The sequence below is a fragment of the Brachyhypopomus gauderio genome, chromosome 5, assembly GCF_052324685.1.
Source record: "Brachyhypopomus gauderio isolate BG-103 chromosome 5, BGAUD_0.2, whole genome shotgun sequence".
Lineage (NCBI taxonomy): Eukaryota > Metazoa > Chordata > Actinopteri > Gymnotiformes > Hypopomidae > Brachyhypopomus > Brachyhypopomus gauderio.
Window position 1 is genome coordinate 27130446 of NC_135215.1, and position 17974 is coordinate 27148419.

The 17974-nt window shown below is 43.8% G+C and overlaps 3 protein-coding genes across 4 annotated transcripts; 1 reads left to right on the plus strand and 2 right to left on the minus strand.

Moving 5' to 3' along the window:
• Positions 1-3274: 3274 nt before the first annotated feature.
• On the minus strand, positions 3275-6297 carry washc3 (WASH complex subunit 3). Its single transcript, XM_077006798.1, has 7 exons — positions 6105-6297; positions 5510-5608; positions 5166-5231; positions 4649-4780; positions 4114-4233; positions 3895-3959; positions 3275-3810 (listed from the first exon to the last, which is right to left on the minus strand). Exons 1-7 carry the CDS (start codon positions 6153-6155, stop codon positions 3717-3719), a joined length of 627 nt encoding a protein of 208 aa, XP_076862913.1. The 5' UTR covers positions 6156-6297; the 3' UTR covers positions 3275-3716.
• A 571-nt stretch (positions 6298-6868) lies between these two features.
• Positions 6869-12596, minus strand: cwf19l1 (CWF19 like cell cycle control factor 1). Its single transcript, XM_077006799.1, has 14 exons — positions 12264-12596; positions 12016-12100; positions 11814-11898; positions 11048-11149; positions 10746-10960; positions 10276-10391; positions 10101-10185; positions 9878-10012; positions 9596-9728; positions 9120-9199; positions 8768-8977; positions 7881-8000; positions 7393-7490; positions 6869-7298 (listed from the first exon to the last, which is right to left on the minus strand). Exons 1-14 carry the CDS (start codon positions 12284-12286, stop codon positions 7154-7156), a joined length of 1632 nt encoding a protein of 543 aa, XP_076862914.1. The 5' UTR covers positions 12287-12596; the 3' UTR covers positions 6869-7153.
• Positions 12597-12831: 235 nt separating this feature from the next.
• On the plus strand, positions 12832-16075 carry klhl42 (kelch-like family, member 42). Of its 2 annotated transcripts, none has more exons than XM_077006800.1 (3): positions 12832-14061; positions 14157-14350; positions 14716-16075. In XM_077006800.1, the coding sequence occupies exons 1-3, from the start codon at positions 13295-13297 to the stop codon at positions 15174-15176; spliced, it is 1422 nt and encodes a 473-aa protein (XP_076862915.1). In that variant the 5' UTR covers positions 12832-13294; the 3' UTR covers positions 15177-16075. The 2 variants fall into 2 exon arrangements, with proteins under 2 accessions (XP_076862915.1, XP_076862916.1); XM_077006801.1 differs by having other exon boundaries at positions 14719-16075.
• The last annotated feature ends 1899 nt before the right edge of the window (positions 16076-17974 follow it).

Consider the following 17974-nt stretch of genomic DNA (forward strand, 5'->3'; position numbering starts at 1 on the left):
AACAAAAAGGTGCATTATAAAGTGCATTGAAAAAGGGACAAAATAGTGGATGAAGCCACAACAAATGAACAGTGGGCCTACAAATGAGAACTTCTTCATGAAAATTAGTTTCTCTGTTTTCTCACAAGAAGGTCTCCTCTCTTCATCAATGACATGCAGCACTAAACAGTCCCTCACTGTCTGTGCTTGAGCATGGAGCAGACACATGGGAATGAAGAATAAACATTATAGAATAATAAACTCTAATTCCTTTCCCATCCCAACATGTAGCCTACCTGTGTGTCATCTGTGCCAGGTCGGGAAAGCGGCCTTGATTGGTTCCCCAATATCCAAGAGCATCGTGGCTCCTTGGGATGAAGACTAACTGTTGAGCAGCCCGTTATATGCCTGTTATTTGGGATATTGGAGAATCTTGTCCAACATGTCAGACAGTGAGGGTGTGTGCAGCTCACCTGTACGAGCCCTTTTTTCTCCACGCTGTCACTCCCTTCTTCTGCGCTGTGTGTCCTGTGAAGCATCTCCACCACCAAGTGGCTTTCCTAAATCCAACTCTGCCTGGATCATTTCTTCTGTGATCAACAGATGAGCTGATCAAAGGGGGCGAGTACAGAGAGATGTTCTCATTCGTACAGTTAAAACTTGTGCTTGCATCTTGTTGAAGATGTTTTGACGGCAGGTCATAGGCACTCATAGGCAAGCGGAGAATACTCAAGTGGCCTACCATTTTCCTGCCTATCGCTTTCATATTTACATTTACATTTATGGCATTTGGCAGACGCCCTTATCCAGAGCGACTTACATTTTTATCTAATTTTTATACAAGTGAGCAATTGAGGGTTAAGGGCCTTGCTCAGGGATACCTCAGTCATGGCCTCAGGTCTGGGAATCGAACCCACAACCCTCTGGTCACAAGACCAGTTCCCTAAACACCAGGCCATGACTCATATCTGCAATACTGCACTGACACAACAGTCCCTCATTGACCGCTAGCCGCAGAACGCGGGCCATACACTGTTTGCTTTTCAGATTACTGTCTTCAAGAGCTTTGGCCATATTTCTTGCATCATCACTGACTTCCAAATGCACTTGAAATCTGTGTCAATCCACTGTACAGCAGTGCAGCACTGTGCAGGGACTTATATCTGAGCTCCACATATCTGTCGTGAAGCTGAAGGCTGCAACATTTATAGCCAAGAGCACTTGGGACACGAGTTGAGACAACATACATCTCAGGTAAGCACACGTCTGAGAAATGGTGTCCTGAACTTCTTCACACCCCCTCCATAATCGATTGGTCAGACAGTGGAGCACATTTAACAACAGACTCATTCAGCTCCGCTGTAAGGAATGGTACAGGAGATCGTACCAACTGCGATCACACTGTATCACTCTTCTCTGTGTCAGGACATTATTCAGTATTAACTAGATAACTGTACCCTGTCCAGTAATATACACTATTATAAAATACCACAGGTGGCATGGTGCTGTGATGGTTAGCACTGTCATCTCGGAATTGTGGGTACTTGGAAAAAAGTCAGAATTGTGAGATTAAAGTCAGAATTGTGAGAAAAAAATGTCAGAATTGTGAGATTAATGTCAGAATTGTGAGAATAAAGTCAGAATTGTGAGATTAAAGTCAGAATTGTCAGAATAAAGTCAGAATTGTGAGATTAATGTCAGAATTGTGAGATTAAAGTCACAATTCTGAGAATAAAGTCAGAATTGTGAGAATAAATTCAGAATTGTGAGATTAAAGTCAAAATTGTGAGAAAAAAGTCAATGTAAGGTGGCTTCTAAAGTAAGAAATGGCCTAAAACAGTATATGAATGCAAAGCCCACCAAATGGGGCTACAACATTTACATTTATGGCATTTGGCAGACGCCCTTATCCAGAGCGACTTACATTTTTTTTATCTCAATTTTTTTTATACAAGTGAGCAATTGAGGGTTAAGGGCCTTGCTCAGGGGCACCTCAGTCATGGCCTCAGGTCTGGGGATCGAACCTGCGACCCTCTGGTCACAAGACCAGTTCCCTAACCGCTAGGCCATGACTGCCCACAAACTCTTTGTTCTCGCTGATTCAGCAAGTGCGTACACTTGGAATTTCTTTGTGTATGAGGGAAAGTCTTCCATCACATCCGGAAAAGGACTTGGTTATGACTCAGTCAAAACATTGCACGAATATTCTTTATTAGGCACCGGATACAAGGTGTACATGGACAATTTCTACACAAGCGGAACCCTTTTTTTTACCTGCTGAAGGAACGAACACTAGCATGTGACACCATCCGTACCAATTCACGAAGCATTCCACTAGTAAAAAGAAACGACTTTACAAAGACAGCCAAGAGAGGAACCATCCGCTGGTACAGAGAGGAACATCTGCTTTTCGTCAAGTGGATGGAGAATGTGTTCCACAATGCACAAGGTCTACACAGGGGACACAGTGAACCAAAGAATTAAAAATGAGCAAGGTGAGTGGGGTACAGCTGCCATTCCATCCTGCTGCAGTCAAAGACTACAATAAAAACATGGGTGGTGTTGATCTTTCAGATGCACTGATAGGATAATACAATGTTCTTCACAAGTCCAAGAAGTGGTTCAAGACATTTTTTTTCCGTTTTATTGATATTGCTATTGTCAACAGCTTCATTTTGCACCAGGAGTTGGCCAAAATAAACAGACACGACTCTATCACACAAAAGATATTCAGAGAAAGACTTTTGATGGAACTTGCAAACATTTGGAGGACATCATCAGATGTGACAGTCTCTTCAGTTCAAGAGCCCTCTGTAGGCCCCTCGGTCCAGAAAGCCCAGAATGTGAAGTGCATGCCTGCATTCTTTTCTACAGACGATTCAACTGGATGGAAGAAGTGTGAGCAATGCAAAAAGGAAGGACGGCAAACGAAGACGCCTGTATACTGCACAAAATGCAATGTGCCATTGTGCCTACGTACAACTGTTTCCAGCAATGGCATACGGACCACTGAATATTATGTAGTGAAGATATTACATTCAAAATTGTAATTTAGCAGCCACTGCTCCTGGTTAACTAGGTATATTGTATATTAACTAAAGTTCTAAAATAAAACTTTGTTGAGGGTGCATTTAAAAATGTGTATTAAAAAATGTGTATTAAAATACCTTCTTTTACTATTAAGAACATGCATTTAGTCAGCAGTGTCCAAACGAGACACACTTTACCTGGAAACTTCTTCACATTATAAATTTTAGCTATATAATATTTATGGTCAAATAGGACACCACACAAATTTTAAATCAATACAATAATACATTTACTCTTTTTTTTCCAACCAATAACACTGATGCATCATCTACAATTATTAAATCAAGTATGTACCAACACTCATAAAAAAAAAAACAACAACTTTGTTTCCATGAAGGTCTTGCAGTGTAAATGTAACGGTCTGCTTCTTTCCACACGTTTCCTCTTCCAGTGATGGTCCACTCTCCAAGCTTGAACATATACCACTGTCAGAGACACAACCTGCCTCAACCACATCCAAGGCACATCTAAGTCACTCCTATGCTATTAGTAGCAACACTCACAGTCCACCTGCCAGTGCCTCACCTCTCCATAGCATGGGCATGTGTACTGCTGGTACATTTACCCTGATTAGTGCTAAGCAGGTCTCATGAATGCATGAGAATGCCTGTTCAATATAAAGTTCCTGGCTGCAGGGGCGGGATCAATCAGTCGCTGAAAGATGATTCGCTGCCCGAGTTGTCATCATCTTGTTCTACTGTTGCCTTCTTGCAGAAGTCTGGAACAGGGGCGTCTGGTGAACTGGGGAGATCATAAAGCAACTGTGTCAACTGGACTCAGGCAAATGTATTTGCACAGATGACAACAAGGGCTGGAAATACTCACTCTAAGAGACTTGGGTCCAAACCCTCAAGGATCATTTTGTTTTTTATTGCCATTATTGGAACGCCCTTAGAATTAAGAGAAAACAGTACTGGCAATTAACTTGAAGCACCTTTTAGCAATATTAAGCCTAAACAGCTAGAATATGATGTGTTGTACGTAGTTATAAAACAACGATAAAAACTATACTGTAACTGAACAGCAAAAAAATTTGAGACCTACCACTTGAACCATTTTGAGATATCTGGCATATCTTGGGTCCTTGGCTACAGTCATTATATTGTCTGCCACAACTCCTGCCTTGTGCTCTAGAGGGCTCTCTTGTTGTTGTCCATGACCACTCTGCAAACAAGGTAATTAAATATGTGCTCATCACTGAAAATAAATAAAAAGAAGAAAAAAAATCAGACTTTAATAATTTACAGAAACTGATTGGTTGATAAATGAATTTAGCTCAGCTGGAATTGCAACAGTTTGCGTGGGTGTTTTTCTCCCTGGTCAGACTTTGAGGAATGTGTCAGTATACATCATAAAGTTTAATTTGACTACTTGTTCAAATATATTCTCACTACCCTGGGCTTATTCTCCTGCTTATACATCACTGCAGCGTTCATGCTTGTGAAATGGGTAAGTGATATCACATTTTCTGGAACACTGACAGCTGTGCTCAGGTACATACAGTTCAGACAGACACTGAGTCACAGAAGAGTTAAATTCAAATTCTCTCAAAGGCATTTTTGGAGGGGGTGTTTTCTACCTCAGCGGGAGCAGAAGGACCAGTAGAGGCTGTGGTGCTGCTGGGTTCCACTGCTAGCCCATTGGTCTCTGTGGGAGGCCTGTGAGCCAGCCCATCTACAGTCACATCCTCCAGCCCCGGGATTGAGGACAGCTTCAAAGTGAGTTAAAAAAGGTTTAATGTCTGTAACATCGAGAGCTACGGCTAACCCACAGATGAAATTCCATGTACCCGGAGTTACTACATTTTCAAGCTAGTTATGTGTAATCGAATTAATACACACAAACAAGTATACTGGAATTAACAACATAGTCTCACAGTCAGCTTTATAGAGAGCAGAAAAAGAAAGAACGGCCCACCGCTAATATTATATATGTATACACACACGCGTATATATATTGATGAAGGAACTCTTTCTGAAATGTAGTTTCTCTGGAAATGTTGTGTACTTCACAAAGATTATTATCTCTACGTATCTTACCCGTGTACCTGCAGATATAGTGTGGTTTATAAGTTTGATCAGCTGCTACAGATTTACCTTTGCTTCTAAGATGCTGAGTGTTGTTTCAATTTGCTGGATCCGTAATGATATTGTTGCAAGTTTCTACAATAGAGCATAAGCAACAAACACAGCAGTAAGTATAATGATCTAATAGTTTCTGAAAATGCCCACAAAAGGCTAGAAAAAGCTTCCTGTTCCTTCAACACATAAAACATTTAGTTTAAAAAAAACTGTTTAAAAAAAGCTGTTTGACATGGTACAAGTACTGTGAACCCCATCGTAAGTTAATAGTATATTCACATATTACAAATGATTACAAGTATCAACAGAACATGCCAACTAACTAGTTAGATAGCTGACTAGATGACCAGATGACTTACCTCCTCACAAACAGTTGAAAACCGGTTGAGAAACCGAACTGTGTGTACAATGAACTGGTTTAGGAAAGCAACTATTCTTCTTTGTTGAATGGCTGGGACCTAACAAACATACACATATAGAAGAAACGCACTGAACAGCTGTGAATGAGCTACAACAGACTAGACTGGATAATGGCTATAAGATGCATGGGCGTTATGAACCTGGATAGTGGTTATGAGCTGCATGGGTGTTATAAGCTGGAGAGTGGTTATAAATTGCACGAGCGTTATAAGCTGGATAGTCATTATAACCTGAGTGATTATGAGCTGAATGGGTGTTATAAGCTGGGTGGTTATAAGCTGGATAGTGGTTGTGAGCTGGGTGGTTATAAGCTGGATAGTGGTTGTGAGCTGGGGTGGTTATAAGCTGGATAGTGGTTATGAGCTGGATAGTGGTTGTGAGCTGGATAGTGGTTGTGAGCTGGATAGTGGTTGTGAGCTGGATAGTGGTTGTGAGTGTGTCGTTTGGCTCCATTTGCTATCAAACTGTAAACAATCCTCGGGAAATCTCACTAGGTACGAATCGTTATGAACTCAAAGCGAATAACTCACTCACCTTTGTAAGATCAACCCCCGAGCCCACAATCGGCAGTCCATCCTCATCCATGCTAAATACTCGTCAGATGTTTTCGACCAACACTAATAATGTTAATAAGGAGAAATCTGATGACTTGAATTGATTTGCTCGCTTTAGCAGTTTAACGTGCAGGAATCGTTCTGCGTTTCTCTTCACGTGACTTTTGATGACACGTGACACTGCTGAAACGTCAATCTCGAACGCCATACTAAAAGTCCTAGGAAATAAATTAACTAGACGTGTATCCCGTAAAATGGAAACGTGTCAAAGATGAAAAATACTAACAAAAACACGTAAATATAAATTTATTTGTGTTTCTTTCCTGCAATACAAATATTTGTGCTTAACGTCAGATGCATTCAAGAATAAATCTAACCCCCCAAACTCCAATTATGCATTAACTTCCAGCCATTTTATTAGAAACACTAGCCTTCTATCTACACTGATTACTTTATTACATAAACGTAATTTGGATTAATTTTTGTGTACAAGTACACACAGCATGACATGCACCCTGTACTGCTTTGTTTCTGACCCCAGGACCACCGATTAGTAGATATTGTTAGCATGGTGGCACACAGCCCTCACTGCAATGAACCTGGGGTGTGTATAACAGACTCGGTTCTATAATGAAAATGGTAGCCTACTACCCTTGAAGAGAAGGACTACTTATAAATAAAGTATTTAATGTATTTGAAAATATTCCAAAAGTATACTTCTTACACAAACATATACAGAGTGCACACAGTTAAAAATAATTTTTATTTGGGACAAGGTAAAAAAGGACAATTCTTAAATATACAATTTTAATGAACTGTTATTTCCCAAACTTTGATTTAAAAACAAGCCAGCAAAGGAAGGTCCACCATCCATTACTGAAACGCTCCAGTCTGTCTCACAGTCACTGAGCAAAGTCGTAAGAGCAAAGGGCTGTGATGACATCACTTAAAAAGTATTAAAAAAGAAAATCTGAAAAATGTGTACTGGTCATGAAAAACAGCTAACGTGTGTGATGCGTGGCCCGTTCCTCAGTCGTCCAGGGCGAAATCAAAAGGCTGGAAATCAGAACGGAACTGTTTGGTCAGAGTCTCCTCCTCATCTCTGCTGTATTTACACTCTCTCCAGTCTGACCGTGTCGGGATATTCAATACTGCTTCGCTCGCCAGAACTTCCCTAAGGGGAACAAACACACAAACACTCACACACAACTCAAAATGTTTGCATAAGACCAGTGTGTGCAACCATGTTCACATATTTCAGTGTATACCTGCCAAACTGCAACGGGAAGTTTTTCTTGATGCGATAAAACAGCTTCTCGCCCGTGTCTAACTCCACGTAGAAGTACGGAGTTCCTGGTGGAGCAATCTTGAAAAGCAGAAGGCAAACAGTCAGTTTAAGCACTTTACTGACACTTCAGTAACGTCAGCCTCCCTGGCAGCACACGTTTCCCTCTCCGTCTGTTGGCCAGTCTACCCGTCACACGCACTGCAACTCCTCCTCATTGTCTGGACAGGTTGGTGGGACAGCACCACCTGCTCCTTCACTGCATGCGTGCACAGCAGGAGGGCCCGGCTCAAGCCCTGGAGGCCCAGAGACCAGCACAGTCTGGGGGTCTCCTGACACAAACACTCCTGTTTACATCCGGTAATACATCTGGTCCAGCTCTTGATTCTGAATAGGGATACCAGCAAACCGTGCTGGACTTCGGGCAGTCAGAACCGGAGCTGGACTCACCTGGGCCAAGGGGTGTACTACCTGCTTGAGGTCTGTGTGCTCTGGGATCTCCATCAGCTCCATCTGCTGCTCCTGAGCCTGCACCATGAAGGCCTCTTTGATGTCCTCTGTACTGCACCGCTCCATGGGCACAGGCACCACCTGCCACCGGTGTGGTGTACACATGACATTGGCAGGCATTACTTTTGACATCATAATCAGCTACATGCAACACATCCTGGTCCTGAAACGAACACGTGCCGATACCAACACAGCAATGGAAAAACACTGTTCTGTCTTCAGATGACGCTGTGAAGACCTTGACCGGAGCTCGGAAATTAGCACCAGGGTTGAAGGATGGGTTCAGAGTGGCATCGCGAGGGTCACCGCTCGCTGAGCTGGTGACGGTCATCATCGGGAGCAGGTCCCTCAGACTGCTGACTCCTCAGGGCAGACGCTGACCGTCCGCTCAGACTTAAACTGATGACTGATGAATGTACTTGAGCCCGGGGGCAGGGAAGGACCGGGGCCTCTCGGCTCTCTACCCTGCTGCATGAGCGTTTTGAGCCCGGCTCAAATGGGTTTGCTTTTTGTGGCGCTGCTGGACTGACCCTGGGTCTCATCGGGTCCGCCTGCTCGTGCAGCAGCCACAGGTAACCTCGTGCTACACCCGCCTGCTGTTTCCTCAGCAAGGTCAAACATGGCGGCTAGCGGAAGGCTTTCTGCTACAATAGACTGACTGATCGTTCCCCTGTTCGAAGCGTTCCACAACAAACAGGATCCACTAAAGTCGTGCACAGAGGAAACGCGGACTAGGTGTAGCACGTGCTTGAGAACAGAATGTACGTGTACAATAAATCAGTGTTTGGCTATCACTGTACTACTCTATAGGGGCTGTAGGGAACAGAAGAACAGGGTCGTGGAGGCACCTGTAGCTGAAGGTGCTGGCTACGGTAGTTCCTCTCGAACAGAATGCAGCGCCAGCCGCGGCTCTTGTGGTACTTCCTGATGGCGCTCTTGTATTTCTCCAGCTCTTCCACCACGTCGGAGGGCAGGTCCACCACCGACTGGTAGTGTCCAATGGGCAGCAGCAACACGTGGTCTGGAGTGAGGCAGCCCTTGGCCACGGCCATGTAACACTGCAAGGCAAGACACTGCTCATGCCAAACCCCTGAAGGATCTGGAACTCTAATGAAGTGGATTAGGTCTTCTGCGAGGTGTCAGAACCAGAGGCCTGACTTCTCAAGCTCTGGAGAGTGTATGCACATCCTCAGAACTCACATGCGTCCCGATACTGATGACCAGGTGCTTCTCCACCTCAGGACTGGCTAAGCAGAACCAGCAGGGTCCAGTAGGTTGAGCTGCTTGGCAAAGGAGAGAGCGTTACTGTGTGCCAAGCCAAGATCTATCCTGAGTCAAGATTCTGTCTCTAGATTCAGGTTCAGGATCTATCTTGATTCAACTTGTCTGGTACTGTCTGGTAATACTAAGCCAGTTTAACTGCAAATAAAGGTGTTTGCATTGGACAGATTTCATCGGTTCAACCAAGTGTTAGTGTGAATGACCACAATTAAATTTCTGTGTATGATTCACTTATTTGTCATGAATCATATCAAGATTATACAAAAGCCATTCGACACACAAGGCCATCTTCACACATCTTCAGCACTAGAGTCTCATTATATATCTAACCAAAGATCACCAACAAGGCTATGAGCGAGCTCATCTCCATTATGGTCAATAGGAACACAACTCACGTGGCCTGCGGGGCTGTTTTGGTAGAGTGGACGCGTCCCCGTCCGACTGCCTCTTCCTCCACGCGCCCTGCTGCTGTTGCTGTGGTTTCTTCTTCTGGCCCAGGTCAAAGAAGAACTGAGATGGAGGTTCTTCCTGCTCCACACAGAGTGCACCGTCAACACCTCCGACCTACGCAGCCGGACCAACGTCCAGGTGCGCCTCAAAAATAAGCCGTGGAAGAAATGTGTGTTGCAGAATGTTCTGGAGATTTCTGGAGAAAAAAAGTGAAAAGCACACAGCACCTGGGCAGCTGCAGAGGGAGGAGGCTTCTCCTTTCTGCCTTTCCTGTAAGGGTTCTCCGTGACATCCTGAGGCTGTTTGATCAACTCTGTAGGGTCCATATTCTTCATTGGGACGATGTTAAATGCATATAAATACTAAGAGAGAACAAACAAACATGATGAATGAAGACCTCCTTATGCTTCACTTATCTCAGCACTATGAAATGGTGCAACCATTTTCTACCTTTTTCTTCCCAGGGTTGTTAACTGCTGCCAGTGCAATGAATCTGCTGACGTGCTGTGCATTCTCTTGTAGAACCACATGGTTTCTGTACAAACAGAAATAAAGCAAAAGGTGTATTGGAGTCTATCTAGTAAGGCTTAAATAAAAGTCTGAAGTGAGGTGCATGGAGGCAGACCTGTACGGCAGGCGCTCATAATAAGCCCCTTCCAAAGCTGCAAAGTGATAGCGAGGTTTCAGCTTTTCTGCTAGATTGGCAACGGAGGAAACTCCACAAAACTTTGTATCAATTTCCTAAACACACACACACACACACACACGTATAAGACATCATTAATAGAATAAGGGTGTTTAACTTCTAAAACATTTTATTTAGCATGGAATAGTTAATAGTTTTAGGTTTTAGGATTTATTTTGTCAAAGGCTTGGTTCAAAAATATAACTAAATATATGTATTTCCCATAGACACAGTATATAATCTTAAGGCATAATTTCTGCATTGTCTGTAACTCTACTCTGTCTGTAATTTAAACATTAAACAAAAAACACCCTAGTCCATTTGGAACTACTCTGAAAAAAATAGATACATTTTAATAGGTTTAATGCCAATGAGCTTTCATTCAGATATTTTGGACAGGAAGTACTTGCCGGGTTATTCCCATACTGCCACACTCCTCGAGGCCACTGAGAGGTCATGAGGATGTCAACCCCTTTAAACTTGGAGTTAGAGGTGAGAGGAGTGACTAAGGCTGTGAGATCCTTTGGGGTAAAACAGTGTGCAGGTGCTGGATCCTGTAGTGCCTCTCTGCCACTGACGTAGGCAATCTGGAGTCCAGAAGCCCCAGTGAAAATACCCCGTCGCCCTAAGCAAAACAAACAAGAATCAGTACAGCCCAACAGCCACCAAAACAGCTATGCAAGTTTAATGTTTATCGGTAAGAAAAACGAACCTAAATATATGATATTTTCGGCCAATTCACAACCATCAGAGCTTGGGAAATATTTCACGGTCTCCTGACGGGCGGCTCCAAGCACGTACGTGTGGATGGGCGCTGAGTGAGTGAAGCACAAGAAACACATTCAGCGGTAAACAGACAATAACGTAATGTGTTAACAGTTAATGTAACGGAAAGACAATAACATAACACGTTACAGTTAATGTAATGGAAAGACAATAATGTAACGTGTTTCAGTTAACGTAACGTGCTTCAGGTAATGTAATGGAAAGACAATAACGTAACGTATTAGAGTTAACGTAACGGAAATGTAACGTAACGGGGTAAATTGTTACCGGGGCGGTGTAAAAATGGACACAAATTAAGTATTATATCGCGATCGATATAACTAGATCTTTTTTTCGGCGTGAGAAATCGCAAGTGTGGCGTGAGAGCGTGTGTAAACGGTCAAATGCGTGTGTCTCACGCTCAATGCGTGAGAGTTGGCAACCCTGGTTAATGTAACGGAAAGCCAATAAGTAACGAGTTTCAGTTAACGTAACGCGTTACAGTTAACGTAACGGAAAGCCAATCACGTAACGAATTACAGTTAACGCGTTACAGTTAACGTAACGGAAAGCCAATAACGTAACGCGTTACAGTTAACGTAACGGAAAGGCAATAACGTAACGGAAAGCCAATAACGTAACGCGTTACAGTTAACGTAACGAGTTTCAGTTAACGTAATGGAAATGAGCATGTGAAACAGTAAGACAGCGACCTTTCTGAGCGCCAGACCTGTACGTCTCCCACTCAGCTTCAGACTCTGGAGACGTCCCAAAGAAATCACCAGCACATAACAATAACTGTAAGAGAAATTATGATAAACACACCTGGTCTTTATTTCCACGTGACTGCACAACACACTCGGTTACCTACACAGTCTCACACACACACACACACACACACACACACACACTTACATCAAACTGCCCGCTCTTCTTTTGTATCGTGTTCACCCGGTTGAACAATGCAGTGATTTTCCCTCCAACGTCCCCACACGCAAGGCTACAGCAGGACGAGGAGTAACACAAACAAGAAAATTAACACGTTTCTACAGAGTGACACGTGGGTTCACTTTAGCACGTAGTCGGGTGGCGAGTTCCAACGTTTCTCGCAAAAGTGGAATAAAACGAAGCAAATGTGATTCACGAATCAAACATAAACTTACACTCTCAAAGGCTTCTCCCCCATTCCGTCAGAATAATGCGGTACGGCTTGCACAGTTGGTGAATAAAGGGAGCTGGCTGCTCGAACCTACTCTAACATGTTTATAAACGCAGCTGCGCGTCCGCGGATTACACGAACCCAGCAGAACAGGAGCACGAACCTGTGAGCCGGGCCGGACCCACACGCTGGGGCATCGGCACCGCCACTTACACCGCCACTCAAGATAAAGTCCGTGTAAAAGTGTTAGAAATGTTCAGATGTCCCTGTAGAGATAATTACAAGTTATTTTGAAATGATTGTGGAAAGCTCTTTTCCACCCGAGATTAATATTTGAACGGACCGACATGGTGAATAAAAGTCCTTTGCAGAACACTAGTTTACTATTTAAATTTTTTTAAGTATACTGAGGGGATACGAAATTTATGCTTTTAATAATTTTAAGATTTTCAATACAAGAAAAATGACCTGTGAATAAATGTAAAATGAATAAATACATAAATAAATAAAAGTCCCGCGCGAAGGAAGGCGTGGTTATTGAGCAGCGTAGTGACGTCAGCAGGAGACCAAACAGGAAGCAGCGCGGACGTAACATGGCGGCCGCTGATCTGAGACCTTCTGGGCCAGACAGACGGTTCCTACAGCCAGTGGGGCAGATAAAACACAAACTACGTTACTTGCTATATGGAAATTAAAATAAATAATTAAAATAAAGGAATATGCTAGCATGCGAACGTACGCACGTTTGTCTAGCTAACCACCATATATAGTTACCATGTTAAAAGTTTTTGTTTCTTCAAGCATGTTTTGCAAAATGCCACACGTCTTTAACCAGTTTGTGATTTAATGTGTGCCTGTACGAGTTCGTGTTCAAAGCGGACTCGACCCTGAATCGATGGGCTAAACATTTCCATATATAGACTACAGAACCGGTGAGGTTCGGCAGGCCAGTGGGAATAGCAGCGCAGACCGTATCTACATCGGACACCAATAACTACGTTTCATGCCAAAACTAGCGCTGTACCAAAGGCAACCATGTCATCGCCGGAACAAACTGTTGAGATTGTTATGGCTGACAAAACGTATAACGTGAGTAAGAGCAAATTAATTGAGAAGAGCGATTACTTCCGCGCCCTTTACAGCTCTGGGATGCGAGAGTCTGGAGAAGATTGTGTTGAGCTGCAGGGTCTGAGTGTTGCAGGGTTGGAGCTGGTCCTCGAGTTCATCAACACCTCCAAAGTTCAGGTTGTTAACGAAACACTGGAGGACCTGATCGAAACAGCATCTTTTTTACAAGTGACATCCATTTTAAAACTTCTCCTTTCAGAAATCAGACTAGACAATTGTGTTGAGCTCTTCAAGCTCTCTGAAATCTATGGGACGCATGATCTGCGGACAGCTTGCCTCAAGTTCATGGCTTGCTACTATCACCCCATGCTGCGCAGGCCAGAGTTTCAGATGTTGCCAGCTTCTTTGAGAGTGCAGGTCCGAGAAATGCGCATGAGAGGAACGGCCACTTTGGTGGCAATCGGAGCCTTCATGGGCACCTGTCTGGATCTAGCCGAGCAGGACGAACCGTGGTCCATGTTACGCTATGGAGAAGTGGAGCAGCGCTGGAAGCCGCTCGCCAACAACTTGCCCCCGGACATGGTCAACGTCAGAGGATACGGCTCTGCAGTGCTGGACAACTACCTTTTCATCGTCGGCGGGTACAGAATGACAAGTCAAGAAATCTCTGCCGGACATTGCTACAATCCCTGTAAGAATGAATGGAACCACATATCATCTCTGAACCAGAAAAGGTATTTATATCAGCCTATATACAACATACAGGCCTGACTGCAGTGTGCTTTAAGCGCTAGCCTGTCTGACCCCTAAGTGCTGTGTTTGTGCCCAGGGCTAACTTTAAGCTGGTGGCAGTGTGTGGGAGGCTGTATGCTGTGGGGGGGCATTGTTTAGGTACTGTGGAGTGCTACAGTCCTGAGCAGGATGGGTGGATCTGTGTTTCTTCCATGCCGGACCCGTTGGCTGAGTTCTCAGCCTGTGAATGCCAAGGCATGATCTATGTCATGGGGGGCTACACAGCCAGAGGTGCGTAGTCTTATCAGAGAGGACACATGCACCACACACACACACACACACACCTACACATATGCTCATGCACATACACGCATGCGCGCACACACGCATACATGCATCCATGAGATGGTGTTGTAATGACACAAAGTAGATGAGATTGTAGTAATCTGAATATTGTAGTTCTTCTCTGCACTTCATCAAAACAATTCTTTTGCAATTCAGTGTCCAACAAGTAAAAGATGCAGAATAAAACGGTGAAAAATAAGCTCCACAAAAGCACAAGCTGCTACATCTCGTGCTAAAGACAAAGTGCACTTCCTGCTACTGGTGCACTTAGTGCGACAGGTGGGACAAGTGAAAACTATCATTTCCTCCAGCAGACAGGAACACTAACGTCTTACGCTACTGCCCCGCCTCCGACACATGGTCCGTGTTCCACACGTGCTCGGCCCACGTGCGCAAGCAGCAGATGCTGTCAGTGGAGGACACCATCTACTTGGTGGGCGGCTACACGCACGAGCTGGAGTGTGCGACGGACGGGCAGCGGCGGGCCGGCCACGCCGAGGACATGCTGACCGTGCAGTCGTATAACGTGCGCACGGGCGAGTGGCTGCAGCTCAAGGAGAACACGTCCAAGTCGGGCCTGAATCTCACGTGCGCGCTCCACAACGACGGCATCTACATCATGAGCCGCGACGTGGGGCTGCCCACCAGCCTGGAGCACCGCGTCTTCCTAAAGTACAACATCTTCACCGACGCCTGGGAGGCTTTCCGTCGCTTCCCAGCCCTGGGCCAGAACATGCTGCTCTGCTCACTCTACCTGCCCGACGTCCTGTGACCCACGACCCGAAGGGCCCGCCACTTAGAGCCATGCCTGTCAGGCGTGGTCATGCTGTAGGGGTCAGAGTGCAGGGGGCCAAGATGGGCCGCACACTGCGGGAGGTGGACGGGTGAAAGTTCGCCCCCTAAACATTTAAAGGCCAATGACGTTGGTTGTTTACATTAGTGACCAATGAACAGTCCATCATACCTCAGTCAGCATCACTATAACAACACGCCGTTGAGGTACACTTGCATACAAGAACAGGGCTTACATGTAGAAATACTTATTGTGAGAGCAAGTGTGTTGCTGAAAACTTGCACAAACACTACTAATGTCAATGCATGTCCTTACTTTCTGTATTATCAATACAGAATATATACATGTACTACTGATGCACTACAAAGATGTTTGACAGCAAAAGGCTTTGGTTTTACACGGCCATAATCGTGACAGAACGATCAGAAAACATTAATAGTCTTAACTGTTGCTTATGCCTACCATTAAACATACACTTTACTGTCTGCACTTTTAGCACCACGACAGTAGGGTTTTGCCGACTTGAGTTCAAATACAAACACGCTTGACCAAAACAGCTGTGATGTCACTTTACGTAAGACTGGGCGAAGGACATGGGTAGGAGGAGAGAAACCACTAACAGAGCACAACTGAAGAGTTAAATGTTCATACCGGAATTAGAAAGATGGTTCCTCTGAATGCGTGTGTGGTTTTGTTTTTTTACACTTAATTTTATGAGCCTGAATAGGTGACAGTATTGAACATTCCCATGAATGCATTTAAAATGAAACCTCTTAAGTTTATTAATATATTCAGGGGAAGCAAGTGACATCTTTGTTTGTTTGTTGTTTATTTTTTAAAGATTAATTTGTTCAATAAAACAGCTGTTACACTGCTAAGACCCTGTTCTTCAATTATTTATATATAATTTATTCCAGGCAATCAAACATGTACATGTATTGTTAAATGTATTTACACAGATTGACTGAATAGATAAATGCAGTTTATAACATTGCAAAGGCAGATTACTGAGGGGAAAACTCATGTATTATAGGTCCACTGTAAGCCTGTTTTACTGCGAAGTCCCACAGACTTTGGTTGGGTGTTACAGAGGATGGAAACATTAAATTATAAAGTAAACTTGAAGGTTTAGTGAAACTCAAAAACAAAAGGGCTCAGAAATATGCCAGTGATCTTTTGGTTCAGCTTGGTGGGGAATTGAATAAACTGTGCCCCTCTTCCTTGTGATGGTTAAGCTAATCACTGGTCTCTACATCCTGGTCTTTAGTAACTTCATCCTGCTTGCTATTAGACTTGAGGTCATTTCCTGTTTGCTTGTCCTCGCATAGAAAGTCCATGTAGACAGAAAAAACCGGCTGACCATATGTAGTGTAATCAGAGACGCTGCAGCAGCCCAGAACATCCACATCATCCCCTGAACAGTAGGTGCTGCAGAAGGACCTAATGTAGTCCCGGTCGTCGTAGGCCACTGTGGTCCACTCATCGGACATCAGCCAATCCCCAGTGTGGCTGCTGTCATGCCGAGCCAGCAGGGGGAGCCGTGCAGGGGGCAGCAGCAGCTTAGCAGCAGTTCCGGTCGATGATGTCTGATTGGCTGACGGTGTCCTGGGCTGAGTGTGTGATGGGGAGGTTAGCTGGGCTCTGGTTCTAAGAGAGGTGCCGCTGTCCCATGGGAGGTCCTCCACCTCTAAATGGACTGGATGAAAAGACATGTGGGCTCGGGGCTTACCCATGGCACGGTGGTTCAGTCCAGGAATGCTTAGAGCCAAAGACTCTAGATTGTTCCGAGACAGTCGTCTGTCTTCTACGTTGGTCACTTGCACCACAGCAGTGTGTGTCTCATAAGGTAGATCTACAACCAGCAACAACAGCACAAGGAAAGCACCCCGTAGTATATATACAACTTAATATTACTGAAACGAATAAAAGGGATAATGGATACACTGCGAGTAGGGCAAAAGGGTATTACACACCTACAGTCTAGTACACACTTCAAAATATCAAACTATTGCAATGACAATGTTTAGCTCCTAAAGCTTTCTGAAAAGTTATCAGCACTTAGCACATATGTTTATTACTGGTACTTAAATTTTTCCAAAAGTGGCAATACTGACCTGATTTTACAGTTGGCTCTGACAGAGTGTAGTATGTAAGCTTCAGTAAATATGTCTCTAAAAATGGAAACGTCTGGTTCATGTTTTATCACAGTAAAGAAGCACTTGGCTTCATTTGAACAGCTAAAAAATGCCCAGGGTTTGTTTTGGGTGTCCCCAAGGTGACAAAATCTACACAAATTCTAAATGTTATATTATGACATATGTATTCTATCTACTACAAGTGTCTGTTCATCTCAACATGCTAGAACTCTTTTACTGTGGTCTAAGTGTTGAGTGTCTGTTGTAGTTCCTGATCTAACTACTGTCAGTCTTAAGATTTTTTATTAGCATTTTCAGTATTCCACAGTGTTTGTCTTAAGGTGATTTGTCCTGTTAAATGCTCCAGCACGTTATTCTAATTCTAAATTATGGGAATATTTTGATTATGAACTCAGGCCATCATCAACTGCCCTCATATAAAACATTGATTCATATGTTTCAGAGTGGGCTTTATTAAGCAACATACCAAAAATCAATACTTCTACCGAACTCTTACTTGAAAAACATTTTATACGAAACAACTATAATTGCATTATTTCTTATCTGAATGTCATAATAAGATTAAATCTAACAAACGTAAAGGTCCTTTACTCAGGTCAAAGTCCACTAGCAAACAGAGAA